The sequence below is a fragment of the Schistocerca cancellata genome, chromosome 4 (genome assembly GCF_023864275.1).
Source record: "Schistocerca cancellata isolate TAMUIC-IGC-003103 chromosome 4, iqSchCanc2.1, whole genome shotgun sequence".
Classification (NCBI taxonomy): domain Eukaryota; kingdom Metazoa; phylum Arthropoda; class Insecta; order Orthoptera; family Acrididae; genus Schistocerca; species Schistocerca cancellata.
In genome coordinates this window covers 548,903,295-548,923,244 of record NC_064629.1, presented here as the reverse complement: position 1 = coordinate 548,923,244, position 19,950 = coordinate 548,903,295, and the positions used below count along the sequence as shown (strand labels likewise).

At 39.4% G+C, this 19,950-nt stretch overlaps 1 protein-coding gene across 1 annotated transcript in view; it reads left to right on the top strand.

Moving 5' to 3' along the window:
- Nucleotides 1–613: 613 nt before the first annotated feature.
- The window catches only part of LOC126183773 (leucine-rich melanocyte differentiation-associated protein-like), a 37,088-nt gene continuing 17,751 nt past the window's right edge, over nucleotides 614–19,950 (top strand). Inside the window, exons 1-4 of the mRNA XM_049926008.1 lie at nucleotides 614–917; nucleotides 1,906–2,133; nucleotides 12,294–12,433; nucleotides 17,095–17,218. Of these exons, the coding sequence (XP_049781965.1) occupies nucleotides 834–917; nucleotides 1,906–2,133; nucleotides 12,294–12,433; nucleotides 17,095–17,218 (576 nt within the window). The 5' untranslated portion in view covers nucleotides 614–833. The remainder of the gene's footprint in view (nucleotides 918–1,905; nucleotides 2,134–12,293; nucleotides 12,434–17,094; nucleotides 17,219–19,950) is intronic.

Below are 19,950 nucleotides of genomic sequence, written 5' to 3'. Positions count from 1 at the left end.
ATTAACTATCTGACGTAATAATTAGAGGGTTAACATTTCAGGTACGTCATTTATTGTAATAAATGTGAGCTTACAAGCCTTAAGGACAGTCTTATCTGTGATAAGGTGTTCCCTGATATTTGTAGTATCGTGGTATTGCTTTATATCTTGAGTTATTGCGATACAGATTAGTGTTTTCTAGTGGTGACTTGTTGGAACCATTTTCAATAGTCAAACGACTGTATGGAGGAGCGATTAGAGGACCTGCTAGACAGCTGCGTTATGCGGGTTGCATGCGAATAAGGCGAAATGCAATTCAGGTCGTTCGGATACTTTTAAACATGACTGTACAATAACAAATAATTTCGACAGTCGTCCCGTGTAACTCAAAAGGTACCGGTAAGTTAAAATGTGAAAACTGAGCTAGTTTAAGGAGGCAATGTCTTGACCACTTACATTGTACTTTCTACATCTAATACATTATTAACACCTTTTTAAGCGTAGTTGCGAACATTGTCCGGAACTGAAGTATTTTTCGCGAGATGTTTGCCACTTGCTCCTGAAAGTTCTTTCTTAGACGGGCATATGACAGAACAGTAGACGAATAGAGGATGAAACTTTGTCATGTCGACACGCGAGTTTTGCGGCAAGATAGTGCACGCACTCGCATTTGCGCAAGTATTTGGGCATTAAGATCATTGTGTGCGCACGGACTTTTTAAGCCTTGCGTCACAGTTCACATGACTTGTAAACAAATGATAAACGTCAAAATTTTTTATCGAACAAAATATAATCTTTGCAATGTGAAGTGATTTGTTTACAGTGTCGCGTAGATTTATAAACACAATTCAATCATGAAAACCAGTGATTTGTGTTTGGAAAAGGACAGTAAATGTGCCGAAGTGAATCGAAATGCCATAATTTTCGAAAACAGTAAGGTGAGACACCGTCATATTAAAGGGCCGTTGACGCGTGTGGGATGCCGCTGATACTTTTCCTTAAATGTATTTTATGAGCTCGTGTGTTACAGAATCATTTTCCATTAAGTATTTTTTTAATTTTTTAATAATAGCCAAAAGAATATACTCTACGATACAGTACATGTAAAATGAGAATGACGTCGGTATTTTGATTACTAGTTTTATTTAGGGATAGTATCAGAAATTAAGGCCCCGTTTTATCATCAAGGAGAACTACCTGCAAGCTTGAGAGTGTTTTCCTCAAGATACATACTCTGGAACCAAATTTTTTTGGACTGCGACAGATGCCAGTTCCCAGTATTTATTTTTGGAATTTTTGTGCCTAACGTTTCATCTAACATTTTGTGAAATAATCACTAAGTATTGGCTTCAGATTATTACTAGATTTGCATCATATGATGACAGACCTAAAATAAAGTAGTATGACACAGAAGTTGACCTTATATGTGGATGGCACAATGGGAAGTGGCATGCTACAAATTAAAACATTCGGGATTGAGTACCCAGTTTTTCCTGTAGTTTTATTTTGCCACAAAACTTAATTTTCGCCTGTGGTAATGTAGGTCTATAAAATGGATAATTTGCTGTGTAATTCAAAATGTACACCCCATTTATATGGGGAAGGGAAAGACATTTTCCCTTTTGCAAGAGCATATTTAGTAAAGCACTGTAGTGTTTAAACCAACACTCTGGTTCATGATCACTTTAATTACTTTTTATTTGAGTTTTATTGCCCATTATGTCACACAGATTATGTAATAACAGCAGATAGGAGAAGCAAATGTGCATTTATTTATAATACTGTAATTGTTTGTTCAGTACAATGTCTCATTGAAATCTGTAATTATTTCAGAGAGTATAATGTTTTAAATAGCAAAGGAATGAAACAACTTATTTTTAATTTTCGAAGTTTTCAATGTACTCTAATTTTTACTTGTTATTCTAGCTAACCTATGTGGGTCAAGACTGCTCGCGTATTCCATCTTCATTGATACAAGTGTATGCACCAAGTGTGCATTATATGGACCTTAGCTTCAACCAACTCTCAACTCTTCAGGGCCTTGAACAATTCACCTTGTTGAAAGAACTGGTGTTGGACAACAACAATTTAACAGATACATTGTGCCTGCCACGTTTGCAGCATTTGCATACACTTTCCCTCAATAAGAATAATGTAAGTCTGTGCCAAAAATCTGACGACTTTTTTACTGTGTGCATTAAGAACATATTTAACTCTTACAATTTAAATTATTTTCATGTATTTGCCTTGGCTGTTCACTCAGATGTTCACAGTTGTTGCTGTCTGCAGCTTGTGGTCTAATGGCTACCATTGCTGCCTCTGGATCATGGGGTCCCGGGTTCGATTCCCGGCCGGGTTGGGGATTTTCTCTGCCCGGGGACTGGGTGTTTGTGTTGTTCTCATCATTTCACCCTTATCATCATCATTCATGACAGTGGCTAGATTGGACTGTGTAAAAATTGGTCTGCGTAACAATTGGGACTTTGTACGGGTGCTGATTACCACGCAGTTCAGTGCCCCACAAACCAAAAATCATCATCATCATCATCATCAACAGCTATTGCTCTCTTTTGTTATTTATCAGTTCAGAAGCACAAACACATAGAATTATGCTACTGTATTCCATTAGTTTGGTTCCTCATTCTTTAAAATTTCTCATAATTTCATATAATCTGTAAGTTGTGCTACGATATTGTTTTAGTACCAAGACAAATGAAATTTTGAACATTGTGTTCCATAAATCCCATTATGAAGGTGAGACATCATAGTGTGGAAAAAGTCAGCTACCAGTGGGAGATTTTCTGAAAGGAGATAAAGGAAGTTATTGTTGTCACCTCCCTACACTATCACACAGAAATCTAAGGGTCAAATGAAAAAGATAAAAAAAAAGTACGCATCTAGAGATCATTGTAATTTTCTGGCACTTGTGAATAGTTCAGGAAAAAGAATTAAGATATTTCCCAAATCCTGTTCACTTCCTGCTCATAAATGTTTATTGTATCCAACACAAAACTGTATCAAGTAATGTAAACCAAATACAAAACTGAATAGGAGAGGTGCTGATTCATCAAAAGACACACATAAAAGACTGCGAACTTCTGTCAGATGAATCCAACCTTGTACAATATGGGTACCATGATGTCACTCATTACACACATGAACAGACACAGATAACATGAAAAATATTTAACTGCAGAAATATTTGAAACTAACTGGACAACAGGATTTAGGGAGGTTTTGAGTGGAGACAAGCAAAATGTATGGCTATCATAATAATGAAGACATGTCAAACATATCACGAATGCAAAGGTCAAATTAATTAATTTGTTAGCAGTCAATAAAATTACAATACAAAACACATGAAAAAGAACTGGTATTGGAAATTTTACTTGACTTACATGACGCAAACAAAATCCACAATATCAAGAACCCACACAAAGCTACAAAAAGAAAAGAAAAGAGAGATATTGAATGTTTCACTTGACACATATAGCTCAAACCAAGCCCATGAACCCACCTGTAGCTTCAAAATCCAGCTCCAAAGATTTCACATGGCCTATATTGCTCAGATGATTTTCATGATGCATAGCTCAAAAGCCTGGTACTGGAAATTTTGCTTGATGTGTATAAATCAAACAAAATATGCAATACCACAAAACCATATACAAGTCAACAAATCCAGCATCTAATAATTCACTTGACCTATAAGCTAAAACCAGGTCCATAGTGCAACCTCACTTTTGCCGGCTTTCCCAAAAGTATTTGAAAAGCTTGTGTTCAAGCATCTCCTTAAGCATCTGACTGGAAATAATATATTGTCCAAGTCACAGTCTGGATTTCTTAAGGGTTCTGATGTAGAGAAAGCTATTTACACTTACAGTAAGAATGCACTTAATTCATTAGATAATAAATTAGAAGCTACTTTCATTTTCTGTGACCTGTCAAAAGCCTTTGACTGCGTGAACCACAGCATTCTCTTAAAGAATATTATGGTGTCACCGGCAATGCTGCAAATTGGTTTGAGTCTTGCCTATCTAACAGGAAACAGGGGTGTTGTTGCAAAATACCTGTGCAGTAAGAAGTCAGTCTTCATCTGATTGGGAATTAATTACATATGGTGTTCCTCAAGGTTCCATCTTGGGTCCATTGCTTTTTCTTGTGTACGTTAATGATCTCTCATCTGTTACATTGCCAGATGCTAAGTTTGTTTTGTTTGCAGATGATACAAACATTGCAATAAGTGGCAAGTCAAGTACAGATTTAGAAATAGCTGCTAATGAAATTTTCACTCACATTAATAAATGATTTAAAGCTAATTCACTGTCATTAAACTTTCAGAAGACCCACTATATGCAGTTCAGAACCTGTAAGAGATTTCTTTCCAGCATGTGTATAACATATGAAGACATGCAGATCGAAGAGGTTGACAGTGTTGAATTTCTGGGATTACAACTCGATAATAAATTCAGTTGGGAAGGGCATACCACAGAATTGCTTAAGCGCCTAAACAAGTCTGTATTTGCAGTGAGAATGGTGTCAGATGTAGGAGATATGAATATAAAAAAACTTGCATACTTTGCCTATTATGTCATACAGGATTATATTCTGGGGTAACTCATCAAACCGAGCAAAAGTTTTTAGGGTGCAAAAGCATGTGATAAGAATAATTTGTGGTGTAAATTCAAGAACATCATGTAGAAACCTTTTAAGTAACTTGGTGTTCTAACCACTGCTTCTCAGTATATTTATTCCTTAATGAAATTTGTTGCAAGTAATGTATCTTTATTCCAACCAATAGCTCAATACATAGTATCAGTACTAGGAATAAGAACGATCTACATAAAGACCTAAAATCACTTACCTTGGTTCGAAAAGGGGTCCAATATTCAGGAACACACATTTTCAATAAATTACCAACAACCATTAAAAACATGGTTTCAGATAAAGCTTGGTTTAAACAGAGTTTGAAAGACTTTTTGATGGGTAACTCCTACTTTATAGATGAATATCTTATCAGAGACTGCTAAGCCAGTTTAAGTAAAAATGTCTGTCAGATTTCAGTTTTGACAGTACTTGGTCACAACAGTCAAGATTAAGTATTTTTTGCATGATAAACTTATTAATAGTGCATAACAATTCTTCATTCTGACAGAGTGTTAATTCTGTAAATATTAGCTGTTCCAGTTTACCGCATTGTATTCATCTATTTTGACAATCTCTTGACAGTTGATGAGAGGGTAATAAGTTTTATATTCAAATGTTATATGTTCTGACATGTTCGACATCCACGAAAATCATCTCATTTTTTGGGTCTATGGAATGAAAACTGAATCTAATCTAATCTAATCCAATTTAGGTAAAACAAATTCCATGATATTCACTAATCACAATACAGCATAATTACTCACGGCTATCAACAAAGCTGAAAAATTCATAAAAAATTACATTAACATCAATTTTGATGTACAAGGAACACCCAGTTATGCACATAAACTCACGTACCATACATACTAAAAATAAAAGAAAAAATTACACACATACCAAACAATGTCCGTTGACAGATAAATCTAGCAGTCTAGTGATAGCAAAAATAATATGACATTAACACAATCTCTCAAATGGCTAGCTTTGAATTCTCAAGCCAGAAACTCCTCCACATTGAATGCCAACTCCTCCACATTGAATGCCATACATCGTCCTGCCGAACACACCACGTATACTATTGGCAGGTCGGAGATTCAGCAACTTTTTTCAGTCTCATATATTCTCCACAAACATAATCTTCCGTATACTCAACAATTAAACCGAATAACTTTTGGAATTCAGTTGTGGTCAACATGATGTTCTCCATTGTGTCATACTCATGAACTTCGTTGTCATATTCATAACTAATAAAAAAAACGAAATATAAAATTAAATCCTTAACTATAAACAACACACCACACTAATAATTCTGAAACTAACCTATTGCTGACAACCTCCAACATCAAAATAACTCACTAACAACTGCCACAAACTCTCCTGTATTATTCTCACAAAAAATACTCAGAGTACAATGAATCATTAACGTCACTCTCAAATAATTTGGAAACATAAGCATCCCACACCTGAGAGTGCCGGTGCATACTACAACCACACCTTCTGCAAATACAGTCTATTTAAAATATGCTGTGACACCATGACATCGCACATCACATCATGGTTATGTCACTGGTCAAAGCAGATGGATGGTACCACAAACTTCGGTTGCCCCTGACATTATAATCATCTTAGCCTGATTGCCACCCTGAAGATAATTTATTTTGTGGCTTGTAGTGTGATTTGAAGCAGTGCTTTGTTATAGTAATGTTTCCACAATAATCCATATGACATAATTGAGGCGTACATGGGAGTGGAATGTTATGTTGTCTTTGGGGTATGCTCTTAAGTTTCTGGGATGCACAATTCTGTATGTTATGCTCTCTGCATACTTCACAGCCAACATCCACAATATCTTGGTACTGTATGGGATATCAGTTACTCAAGAAAAATCAGACATATTTTATAGTTTATGTAATTTTCCACTCCCGGAGCCAAATTTTTGTACACTATGCCTTGTAAATTTTGGTAAACAATGAAACAATTCATTGGTACATGTATTGAGGATATATTACTTCATAGCTTAAACTCTCTCTCTCTCTCTCTCTCTCTCTCTCTCTCTCTCTCTCTCTCTCTCTCTCTGTTAATGTTGCAGCCGGATCTTGTCTCCCTAACCACAGTGACACAGGACTCACTGAGAGAACTCCATTAATGTAACTATACTGCATTTTGTTGAACAATCATCTAAATCACAGAATGAACTGGAATATACTGAGGTCTGTGCAGTAAAGTATGTCTCCTTAATCCTTTTCTGTTGCCTATCTGCTGCTTTTGGCATGAAATAAATTAAAGTTGGACCTACTCAAAACCATGAGTTTGTACAGAAACATTTCATTTTTGTTCTCCACAAGCTTCACCATTTGGATTCATTGGTCTCTCTTTGGCGAGATTCTTCTCTGCCAGAGTAAAATGTCATACAACTGCACATACTTCTAGCTATTCAGTTGCTACCACGAGAGAGAGAGAGAGAGAGAGAGAGAGAGAGAGAGAGAGAGGGGGGGGGGGGAGAATGAGTAAATTCAACAGTATAGCTATACTTTTTGTGCCACTCTGGCCCAGGTAGTGTTAACGAAGAGGAAGGCATAACTGACATTGTAGTCAGGACATCAGCAGGTGCTTTAGTGTCTCATCAAAGGAGAAAGTAGTGTGGACAGCTTCAAAGTGAATCATTGATGTAAAGTGTCTTAAAAAGTTTTTGTCATACACTTACTGAAGTAAATAAGACATTGGGGACAGTATATGCAGTATTCAGTTAAACAAAAGCATTGAGTTACATGGACTTTTGCACTCTTGCATAAGCTGAAACCTCACATAATCATAGCAGAGAATGCTGTGAGCTTCAGTTCTCAGTCTTCATGTATGTCAGTTATCCACCACTTTGCATATTTTAACCCTTTCAGACATATATCTTCTGAGTGTGAAAGTGGACACATGTGGAGGAAGTAGAAGCCACAGCTGATAGAATGTAGTTACAATTGTAGGATATGGGACATTTAGATATCTATTTGTGATCCATACATAATAGTCCAATGAATGTTAAGTCAGTGTGGTTTGTTTTTCATTCATTGTTACATCTTTGTACAGATGGTACTTCTCAACAGATGGAGATTTCTGAGTGGGTACTCCTTAATCAATGATTAATTCTTTTCATACAGTTTCGTGATGGGATGATGCTTCAAAAATCCACATACCACTGTTGAGCACATTTTCATCTACACTCGTCTTTAAATGTATGGTTAGGTCCATTGCCATGCTGAATCATCTTACAGACCCCTTCCCCCCCCCCCCCCCCACCACCACCTCCCACGGGGCACACATCTATTTTGTGAGTACGTGTTTAACTAACACGTGACCCCAGCTGCAACAGCACTCCTTCCCTTTTGTGCTTTAAGTCTATCCTTCTCCTATTCTTTTTTCCCCCACCGACTTGCCATTGCACGATCTTTGTGTGCCAGCCATGTTTGGATTTGGGGGGACACTTTTTTCTGGCACTTTATACACCATTTTATCTTTCACTACATGGCCCCTATTGTTGAGCTTTACCTAATGTTTCTCTTCAATAACCAAGGCAGATGACTTGCAAATGAAGTGCCTTAAACTTTCATCCACTGCTGTCTGTTTGGCAACAGAAGTTCCTTTTGAAGAAAAAAATTTCTACAATACAGAGAGATATGACCCCCACAATGTTTCCTGCCTATGCCATAGGGGGAACACAGGGCTAAGAGACAAGGAGAGAAATACTCCCCAGAACACTTTGTTTGCTCTTGGACCAACAGGGATTCCTTTGTGGCCATAAAACCATTATTCTTTGTTGAACATCTTGAGAACAGGTTTGGGGAAGTAGAAGTGATAAGGAAAATGAAAAAGTTATTAGCTTCTGATTGAAACTGCTGGGCCTGCTCAGTCACAGGCACTGCTTGCCTGTGACAAGCTGGATTCCATTCCTGTTACTATCACCCCCCACCCCCTCCACATAACAGGATATCAACTTCCACCATGACCTCCTTTTACAGACCGATGATGAGTTGCATGCCAGTTTGGAGAGATGGGGTGTGCATTTTGTCTGCCATGTCAAGTGGGGACTAAAGGACAGTAGGGTTGATACTGGGACCTTCATCTTGGCCTTTGAAGGTGACTCATTGGAAAACGTCGTCATGATGGTGTATCCGTGTGATATGAAATCATATGTTCCCCTCCCATGCGGTGCTAGAAACGCACAATATTAAAGCACATGTCTTCCCGTTGTACACAGGCGCTCTTCATGCCCCCCCCCCCCCTATCTATGTCAACTGTGAGAGAAACCATTCTCCTGTTCACTGGACTGCACTGTCTTCCAAAAAGAAAAGAAAATACAAGACCCTTGATCAACTGGGGTATCAGGAGGTCAAGAAGAAATATGATCATCTGCATCCTGTACATGTGATGATGATTTTTGTTATTGCTACATCATCATCCTCTCTAGCAACAGGACCCTGCCCTTTGCGCCTCCCACATTGGGCCTTTGGGAATTGCTGAACTACATATGCTCCCCTGGCAGTTGGGAGTGTTGACTTCTTCACCCACTGGGGACGTTGATTCCCAACCCCAAGCCAGAAAAGCGACTCCCTTCTTCAGCATCTCTCACCAGGAACAGCTCCTGCAAGATGCTCCCCTCCCAGGATTATGTTGATCCGCAACCAGATCCCAGGCTGTGGCTGAAGGAGCCACATGTTGCTGGTTGTAGGGGCTTCACATTCCTCCTCTGTCCCTGAAACTTGTGCAGAATAGATCTCGCCAACATTGAAATCATTCAAGGAGAAGAGGAACAAAAAGATGATGTCCAAGATAAAGATAAATGAGATTCCAGTGGTTCCTGTGCTGCTGCACCCTGCATGTTTAAACTCTGTACCCTTGGCAGAGTTCCTGATGGCTCCTGTGTCACTGGAGCCCCCTCGCCTCCACCCCACCCCCACCTCTACCCCCACCCCCACCCCCTCAACAACCTGCTTCTGAACTGATGTGTATTGATGCCATATCCTTGCAACCAGTGGCAGCAGGCAACCCTGGGGCATATTTGCCTCCTTGGTCCCTTCACACCCCCACAGGATACCAATAGCATGATCCTCCAGTGGAAATGTCTCAGTTTTTCCCACCACCTGGCTGAGTTACAACATCTCTTATGCATTTCCCCAGCTTTCTGCATGCCCATCCAGGAAACTTAGTTTACAGCATTCCAAACCCTTACCCTCCATGACTATTGGGGCTATTTTAAGAATAACGTTGACTATGACAGAGTGTCGGTCTGAGTTTGCACGTATGTTCTGGACTCTGTCTGCAGTGAACACATGCCACTTGATACAACTTTGGAGGCTGTGACTGTTTGTATGAGGATGTTTCTCGATTTTACTGTCTGTAATGTGTAGCTCAATCCCGATGGTGAAGCGGCTCAGAACGTGTTGTGTGCACTGATTTCTCAGCTCCCCCTACCCTTCCTCGTTTTGGGTGACTTCAATGCCCGCAACGCTTTGTGGTTTGGAACTATGAACACTGGCTGTGATGAAGCTATCAAAACGTTGCTTGCAGAAATTGATTTTTCTCTCTTGAATATATGTGACCCTACACACTTCAGTGTGTCATAAGGATCTTATTTGGCCATTTGTCTTTCCATTTGCAACCCTGGTCTTTTCCATTCATGGAGAGTCCATAATGATCTTTGTGACAGATCATCCCGTCCCTCCCTCAACGTCACTAGCCTGGTCGTCCATCCAAATGGGCTCTGGGAAATGCTGACTAGGATGCCTTTGTCCTTTCTCTCACTCTTAGCACCCTACCATGTGAAGATATTCGTGTAGCACAACTGCAGCTATTCTGTCGTTAGCCTTTCAATACACGTCACCTGGAGCCTTATAATCATCTGTTCAGTGAATGGGAATTCCCCAGTGCTCTAGCCCTCTACACTGATGCCATTCCAGGGCCAGACCACTTCCACAGCCAAATGCTCAAGACACCTATCAGTGGATTGCCAACATCATGTCCTTTCCATTTTCAGCTGTATCTGGAGTGAGGATGAGTTTCCATCTCAGTGGCAAGAAATTGTGATCGTCCTAGTACTGAAACCGAGTAAATACCCCCTTGAGGTGGAGAGTGATCGCCCAGTTAATCTCACTAATGTTCTCTGCAAGTTGCTCGAACGTATGATGAGCTAGCGGCAGAGTTTGTACCTCGAGTCTCGTGGTCTTTCAGTCCCGTCCCAGGGCGGTTTTTGCCAAGGCGTTTCTCAAGAAGAGGACTTTGTTAACATCGAGTATAGATGTAAGTGTGAGGAAGTCGTTTCTGAAAGTATTTGTATGGAGTGTAGCCATGTATGGAAGTGAAACATGGACGATAACTAGTTTGGACAAGAAGAGAATAAAAGCTTTCGAAATGTGGTGCTACAGAAGAATGCTGAAGATAAGGTGGGTAGATCACGTAACTAATGAGGAGATATTGAATAGGATTGGGGAGAAGAGAAGTTTGTGGCACAACTTGACTAGAAGAAGGGATCGGTTGGTAGGACATGTTTTGAGGCATCAAGGGATCACAAATTTAGCATTGGAGGGCAGTGTGGAGGGTAAAAATCGTAGAGGGAGACCAAGAGATGAATACACTAAGCAGATTCAGAAGGTTGTAGGTTGCAGTAGATACTGGGAGATGAAGCAGCTTGCACAGGATAGAGTAGCATGGAGAGCTGCATCAAACCAGTCTCAGGACTGAAGACCACAACAACAACATTCTACTGCTAAAAATTTGGTCTGTCTGGAGTATGCTGTCCAGTCAGCTTTCCCCTGGCATCAACACCTTATCGCTGTCTTCTTCGACTTGCAGAAGCCTTATGATACCACATGCCATCACCACATCTTCGTCACCCTCCATGAGTGGGGTCTCCGGGGCCTGCTCCCAATTTTTGTCTGGTACTTCTTGTAACACTGTACTTTTCATGTAAAAATTGGTGTGTCCCACTGTACCCCCCCCCCCCCCCCCCCAAATATACAAAAGTTGGGGTCCTGCTGGGCTCTCTATTGAGTGAGCCCCTTTTTCTAGTGCTATCAATGATCTGGCAGCAGCTGTGGGATATCTCCTCCACTGTGGGTGTGGCTGAATGCTAACTGCAGGATGCCATATGAAAGGCACAGTCCTGAGCTCTCACCTGTGGCATCCAGTTTTCAGCTGCCAAGACATGCGTCCTGCACTTCTGTATTGTCTGTCCTCAACCAGAACTCTGCCTTTATGACCAATTGCTCCATGTGGGGGAGTCTTATAGTGTTTTGGTACTGGTCTTCGTGAGACACTTTGACCTAAAATATCCCACGCTTGGGACAAGCTATCAAATTTTGAGGTGAGGCATCAGTCTATTCTGACACTGCTGCACAATCTAGAAATAGTCAACCACCCACTTTATCATATGTGAGGATTAGTTTTGCTGTAAATCTGTAGTTGTTAATCGAGTCGATTGACTTATTCTGAGTTCTTATGTTACCAGTTTGCTTCATATTGCTGTCATTAGTTTTAAATTGTGCATGACTCATTGTGTGAGTACCTCACATAACTTGTATTCTGGTAAATTCTGCAGAAATTATTCATGGTACCCAAAATTGTACAGTGTTACTTAATTTAAGTAATTGCAATAAATAAGCATGAAAAAAGTTTTCTGCTTTTAGATTGTCAACTTAGAGCTCCTGCTGAACAAAATATCAAATAATTTGCCAGCGTTACGATACCTGAGCCTTTTGGGGAATGTAGCATGTCCAAATCAGCTGTCAGACATGGAAAAAGATGAAGAGGACTACCATAGATACAGGTAAGCAATTGTGAAAAGGACAGAAAATATTATTCCAAGTAACTGAATATTTTTTTTTTGTTTTAGACATTCTTGTCTCTCAGAAGTGAGTACAGCTGGGATTGTGTACATCTGCAAATACCATATAATTTTTCTTTGTCTCGTGCTACAGTTTGTACCTCTGTTAAATGGTGACAGTTACTTTTGCTGCAAACTATGTTGCAACTATTGCTAGTGTGGCTAATACCCAAATGTTTTGTTAACAAATGGTATCTGAATCATTTGTATGTGAGCAAGAAGTACAAAGTTAACATTTATAATTGGAGATAAAAATGCAGTACATTAAGGGCATTAGATGTCTATATACACTGGTGTGCAAAACTTAGGGATGAAAGTAACTTTCGCATGATGTATCACTGCCGACTGATGCAGCTCAATGAAACTGGGACCATACATGCAAAGAACTGCTGCAGTAAGTACAGAAGAAAACTGAAAGAAATAAGCAATGAGCCGAGTAGAAATGATTACTGTGCAGTCACTGCGATATATGATGGTCCTCTAGATGTCACAAAAGGTGGCACATGTTTCATAATAGGGAGTGTGTTCACCACGGGTGATAGTGGTTGCTCTGTAACATGCTTCCGTACTGATCACAAGGTTGGTAAGGAGTTCCTGTGATAGAACATTCCATTCCTCCACCATTGCAGTTGATTATAGCTGGATGGTCTTTGGTGCATGTAAATGTGCTGCAATATGTCTCCCAAACACTACCCACATGTGCTCAATGGGTGACTGCACCATATGGCGAGAGGCAGGAACACTTAATGCACCCAGGAATGTTGTCAAACATGATTGTTTTGGTAGTCCAGGTTTTATGGTGTGGGTATGAGTAATGTAGTTTGACCACGGTACACTCACCGGTCAGTGTTATTGTGTTACTGTACCCCTTCCCCATGTGCATCTTTTCAGGACTGATAGTGCAGAGCACAAGTGGAGTGTGTCGGGAAGACATATTGCAGCATGTCTGCATGCACCAATGACCATCCAGCAATAGTCAACCACACCTGTAGAGGAATGTAATGCTCTACCACTCCTTACCAGGCTTGTGATCAGCATAAGAGCACATTGCAGTGCATGCATTGCCATCCATGGTGATCACACACTTTATTAAGAACCATGTCCTGCCTTTCAAATACCCAGGGGATCACCATAAATCATGATGACTTCAGTGTAATATTTCTTTCATTTACCTTCTGTATTATATTGTAGTGGCTCTTTCTATGTATGGTCCAAGTTTCATTGAGCTTTGTTACTTGGCAGTAACACATCACACGAAAATTACCTTTGTCCTTATATCGAGAAACGTGCATTTTCATGGAAAATTGAAAAATCAGCACCTGATGTGGAAACAGACATTGTAACTGCAGTTCATAGAGAAATGCATGTAGATCTCTCCATGTTCACTTGGATACAGACTTACATACCTGTTAGTATCTTCAAAGTTTTCCAATAATAGCCTAATATACATATTATACCAGATTGGTTTCATCATAGCAGCACTTATTTGATGAGGTGCTTTATCCCCAGCCTTATAGAAGTAGCTGCGAAATTTCTAGTGTTGATGTGTGATAACAAAGCATTTAGTGATCCATTGCTGATAAAAGAAGAGTCATCTTAATGAAAGTATGAGGTGCTGGTGATATAGATTAACGAGTTAACAGTTTGTCCAACTGTCTAGTTGGCCATTACTGTCACTTCATCGTGATTAAAATTAAGAATGATCTCGTGTGGGTAAAGTTAACAAATTACACAGTTCCCATTCAAGTACTTTTTCTCTATTGTTTTTGCAAGTAACCAAAGTGATAAACTAAAAGAATATTTGGCTGAGAGGACCGAGAACATGATGTTGGACAACTAATTTTCAACAAAAGTGGAAGTAAAATCAGTATTCACACTACTGTTCTCAATATACATAACAGATAGACTGCAGTGCCCTGATTGTTACCTGAAAGGTGCTGTTACTGGATGCTCATAAGGAAATGCAGAATTTGGTGTACTGAGTAGTAGTTCTCTTTAAATGTGGGTAAATGGAAGATGATGCCCACGACAAAGAGAGGGAACCTGTAGGCATGTAATGGATGAAGTGACATGAAGATATAAAATCAGTTGTAGGGAAGGCAAATACAAGACTTGAATTTACTGGGAGTGCCCTGGAAAAGTGTAGGGCATCTGTAAAGGAAATTAAACATAAGTCACTTGTGAGACATTTCCCACAGTACCACTCCACTCTTATCAAGTAAACATTTAATAAAGTTGGAGATGGGTTGCTAGAATTGTAACCTATATAGAAATGCTGCAGAAACGGCCTGAGAACTTAAATGGAACTGTTTGGGAGAAAGGAAGTATTGTTATGGTAAAACTCTCTTAGGTAAATTTAAAGGCCAGTACTCAAAGGGACTTTGCAACTGTTGTGCTACCTCCATTGTGTAACTTGCAGGAAGACTGTTAGAATAAGAACATATATATTGGGGTATGTAATGAGACAAACATACTGTCTTTTCCTCCGTGTTTTATTTGTGAATAGAACAGCAAAGAAAGTTACTCATCTTGGTTCAGAATGTTCAGCACTGTGCTCTGTACAGTGGCTTGGAAAGTATATATGTAGATGTGGAAGCTGTTGTGCAGACATTACAAAGCATGTGAATTTGAGTGTCGTATGTTTAAGTTCTGCATCATAAAAGCTGTAAAATATTTGTTTAATCTTTACAGTTCTATTTAGATGGAGAAATTGATTCCTGACACTTATTTTCAGTTATTGGCTGTGAATGTAATGCAGAAAAGTTCAGTTTTAAAGAAGTGTCATAAGTTTTATGGCAAAAGGGAATGCAATGGCCAGTTGATGTGAACCAAGGTATTGGAATCAGTTTGTTAAACTAGTAACTTCTTGAAATGTTCTCCTGTGTGATTTACTTGTTTAACCTGCAGGTCCTCTCATACATCGGATCAGAGTATTTACACATGTAGGAACATGTACCGTTGGACTAACATCCTCGAACATTATCACATGGGAGATGCACTGGTACACAAGACCATTACACTCAGGTCTTGAAAGCTGTTAGGCCCTTCCATCTCCAATGTGCAGACACATTTTCTTTGTATGTGTCTCGCAAGAAGACAGTCCATGTTAGTAGACCTTGCCCGATGGTAGACTGCATGAGATGTCTAATCATTTCAGTCTGTTGGAAAAGGTATACATTTTTTAAGTCATCACAGATGCCTGATGAGCATGTGACAGAACTCTTACATGTTTTGAATCTCTCGGAGTTACAGAGACAGTTCCTTTCAGGATAAATGCACAGTGTGTTGTAACAGTTTATCTGTACAAAGTATAGTGCAACTACATAGTCACTCATTGTTCTACATCAGATTTTTACTTCCACCTCTATTTGGGACAAGTGTCTTAGACATAAGTAACTGTCAATTCTCCTGCAACACACATTATTGTTATTCCATGATGCAGTTGAAACAATTTTTTCTCAAAAAGATAGTGTTCAGAATTAACAATGCATACTTTCCTTCTTTCTCCAGCATCCAATCATTGCTCTTTGTCTGAGACCCTCAAAATCCAAGCATATTAATGCTATGTACAATTTACTGCTGATATCTAATCTACCTCAAGTTGGTTTATCACGTATGACATCTGAAGCATTTTAATTTGCCTGGATTACTGCTAGACAGTGACTATCCTTCCAGGAAAAACTAGTTCCTGCAAGCACTGTTTTCAGCACCATCATAAATTTCTTGTAAGAGAACTGCTCTGTCACAAATTTACACTTGCTTTTAAATTAAATCTTGCTGTTTACATCAGAGAGGACATTAAAATTTGCATTTTAACTCGAATTTGCTTGATGAAAATCAAAGGTTCATTTTTAGGCCTGCTCTGGCATGTAGTTTTAATCATTCACTGTGTTGCATTTGTAGATGTAGACTCATTACCATCTGTTTGACATGATCTTAAAAAGTGTGTGCTAGTTGTACTAAATCTGAATATTTATGTGTTACAAATTGAAGACTATTTTCTCCATGTGAACAGTAAAGCTTGTGGTTATTTAGTTTTGATAGTTACAATATTTAGCCACACATTTTCAACTGAATCTGTTTCCATATATAATATTTTAATGCTGTTTCCTGTTTTGAATGGACTCTACAGTTTGTTGACCAAGTCATGTTTTCATTACTTTATCAAAGATAACTTTTCTGTTTAAATTGTAGTTGTTTTCTTAGAATGAAATTCAGTGGATTAGTGTGTTTCACAAATTTGTAAGAACCTGCATCAGTTATCTTCATTCAAGTGATTTGTGTCTATCCAAAGCAGGCCTAGCTGAAGATCAGTGCCATTTCTTGAGAAAAGTCACATCCATATCATTAATCTGGTTTTGATGAAACTCTGGCAGAGAGTTTTTAATGTCAGAACTCATGTACATAATTATAGGAATCAGTGGAAATATATATATATATATCTCCCTCTATCCCTCACTCCCTCTCCCTCCCACTCCCCCCCCCCCCCTCCCCCGTCCCTGCTTCCAGTGGTGGAAGTAGGGGTACTGGGGAAGGCAATAAAGAAAAAAGGATGCTGTGGAGTGATAGCATTCTTTATTATATATGTGTATTTTTTGTTGTAGGTACTATGTACTATATAGACTACCTAATCTTCAGTTTCTTGATTCAACAAAGGTAACAACTGAAGAGCGTTTGGAAGCTAGTCGCAGAGGTCAGTTGATGAAGGTGGTCTGCCCCACAAATGTGGTATGTACTTTAAAAGTAACTTTTACTCTTAAGTAATATGTCATTTTCCTGTAGAGAGATATGGTACTGAATTCAGTACAACATAAGATTTATTTCACATAAACAGGACTGAGTTGTAACTGGGATACTGATGTATCATTATTAGCTGCACTGTAGCAAGGTCTTTGCGAGTTTATTAAACAAAGATCTGGATTCCATGATTTGTCCAGGTTGAAACCACTATCTCTGGCAATTAAATTCTTCACCAAACGAATTTCAGCTGGTTCTTTCACCACTGAGTCCTGAAAAGATGAAGACAGTGCAAGAATTTCAACATTTTCATACCACATGGAGTGACTGGTGTTTGTGTAGTGCTCAGCCACAGCTGATTTATTGGGCTGTAAGAGCTAGGTGTACCTACAGTGTTCCATGCATCTTTCATGGACTGTACTATGTCCGATGTATGAAAGCCCCACTCCCAGAGGATCTTGTAAACATCAGGATTGTAGAGGATCAAGACATCTTTGGTGGAACCCCAAAAATTGCTACTGTCTTCGATGGAGGGCAAAAAATCACTTTGTGCTTAGTGGGAATCCAACCAAATTTTGAGAACAGGCTTCCAACATATGGCAGGAATGCTATGGATTTGGACCATACCAACACATTTATACAATTTTTCATGTGTATACTGATGTTCCACATTAACTGGTAACTAAGCTAACACAAAGTACTGTACCTTAAACCAGAATTAAACTAGCACATAAGTAGCATTACACAATCCAAAATATACTAATTATGCTCTATAACATGAATCCATTCGAAAAAATGTCAGTAAGATTGTTGTGAACTTTACCAAAATTTAGACAATATGACAATTGTGTAAAACCTGAAGGCTATTTATATGATGGGTGTAGCAGCTGTTAAGAAACAATTTTACTGCCATATTTTCCACTGCCTTGGTAGTGCATGATTGAATTGTGAAGTGTATAACCAGTTTGACTATGTACTTATGGCAGAAAAACAGACTGAAATATGTCACAATGAATCATGACAAAACACACGCCCTTTTTCTGAAGTTTTGTGAGTTATTCGGAGTTTACCTCACTTCCTAGTCATCAAGACTTTTGATACTGCCTTCCCCAGAGACTACTGAACAATTGTAGAACATAATGAAAGATGTCACATTTAATTTGAGCACTAGCAGAATATGGACCCATTTTCATTGTACCTCCTCCACCTTGTCATTTTTTTAGGGCCTTATATGCTCACATTGCAAAACCAAATATAGCTTTTTAGGCAGCTTAAAACATGGTCTTTTTAATGAAAATGGCTTTAAAGATTAGTTTCTTGATGACTGGGCCTACAGTGAACTATATGTCTTGAAAGGACATTGTAAGTAAGATTCCAGTATCACTACTTAATGCGTTTATTGATTATTACGACAGCTGTTTTGGAAGATTTCAGTTTTCAAGTAGTCTACGTTGTCCTGATGTATATATAACATCTGATGAGATAGTATCTGGTGATATTTCCTGTATTTTTTGACAGTTATCACTATAGATGTTTTATATTTACATATTACATATGTAAATATAGAACATCTATGATAGGAACTGTCAAGAAAGTACAAGGGATATTTACAGTATCATATCAAAATATTGCACCCCCCGTGCCGCCCCTTCAGGGGTCCAAAACTCTTTTGTGGATACGTGAGTGGCAAACACGGGACCTTGAGCTAGTGCGGCTCTCCTTCCTTTTCGGGCTGCATACCTTCCTTTTCCACATCCTTCCCCGTCCCCCATCCTTCCCCGCCCCCTCCCCCCACCTCTTCCCTTCCCCTTCTCCCTCTCTTCAGGAGTATGTTTCGTGCCTACACCCGGAGATGGACCCTTGTAACTGTAAGACATAGTTTCTCTTCTTTGCTCTCTCTGCTGGAAAGTCTCTGTCACCTCTGTGTCCTTCTCTTTTGTTGCTTCTTCTCTTTACCCTCTTCTCCACTGCAGCATTTTCAGACATCTCTTCTTTCCTTTTCTGTGCTCCTCCCTTTCTCTTTCTTTCATAGGTATACAAGTAGGACAAGTACGTACTCCCTGGTAAAGGTCAGGCCCAGCGAGGGGTGATTACCCGAACTGGTACCTTCCAAACGTGCCAATTGGTCCCTCCCTTCGTCCGTTTCTCGGGAGGTGTGACATGAGGTGTGGACAATCACCTAAGGCGGGAGTGCCCTCAGAGAAGGCCCCCACAAGGAAGGAGCATGCCATTGGAGATGCCGGTAATCAAAGGGGGATACTTTTACAATGGTTTCCTCTACTCTTACAACTTCTGCCCACAAGAGAAAGCTTGAGGAGTCTCAGCCATGGACAATTCTTCCATCAGTGCCAAAGTTTCTAGTTGTTTCACTGTGTGACAAAGGTCAAGACTTCTCCACAGTCAACCCTTTCATTATTCAGAAAGTCGTCGATGCAATTGCTGGTCCTGTAAAGTCTTGCTCCCAATTACAAAATGAAACCTTGGTGTTAGAAACAGTCAGTGACCTCCAGGCACAAAAATTGCTGCAAACTACACTGCTACACACATTCCCTGTTTAGGTGGAGGCACACCGTACTTTAAATTCATCACGCTGGGTGGTTTGGACACACTCAACGGATTATGCAACGAGGACATTCAACACTACCTGTCTGACCAGAGCGTAACCGCCATACATTGAGTCATGAAAAGGGTTGACAAGGACTTGGTACCGATTCGTGCTCTCT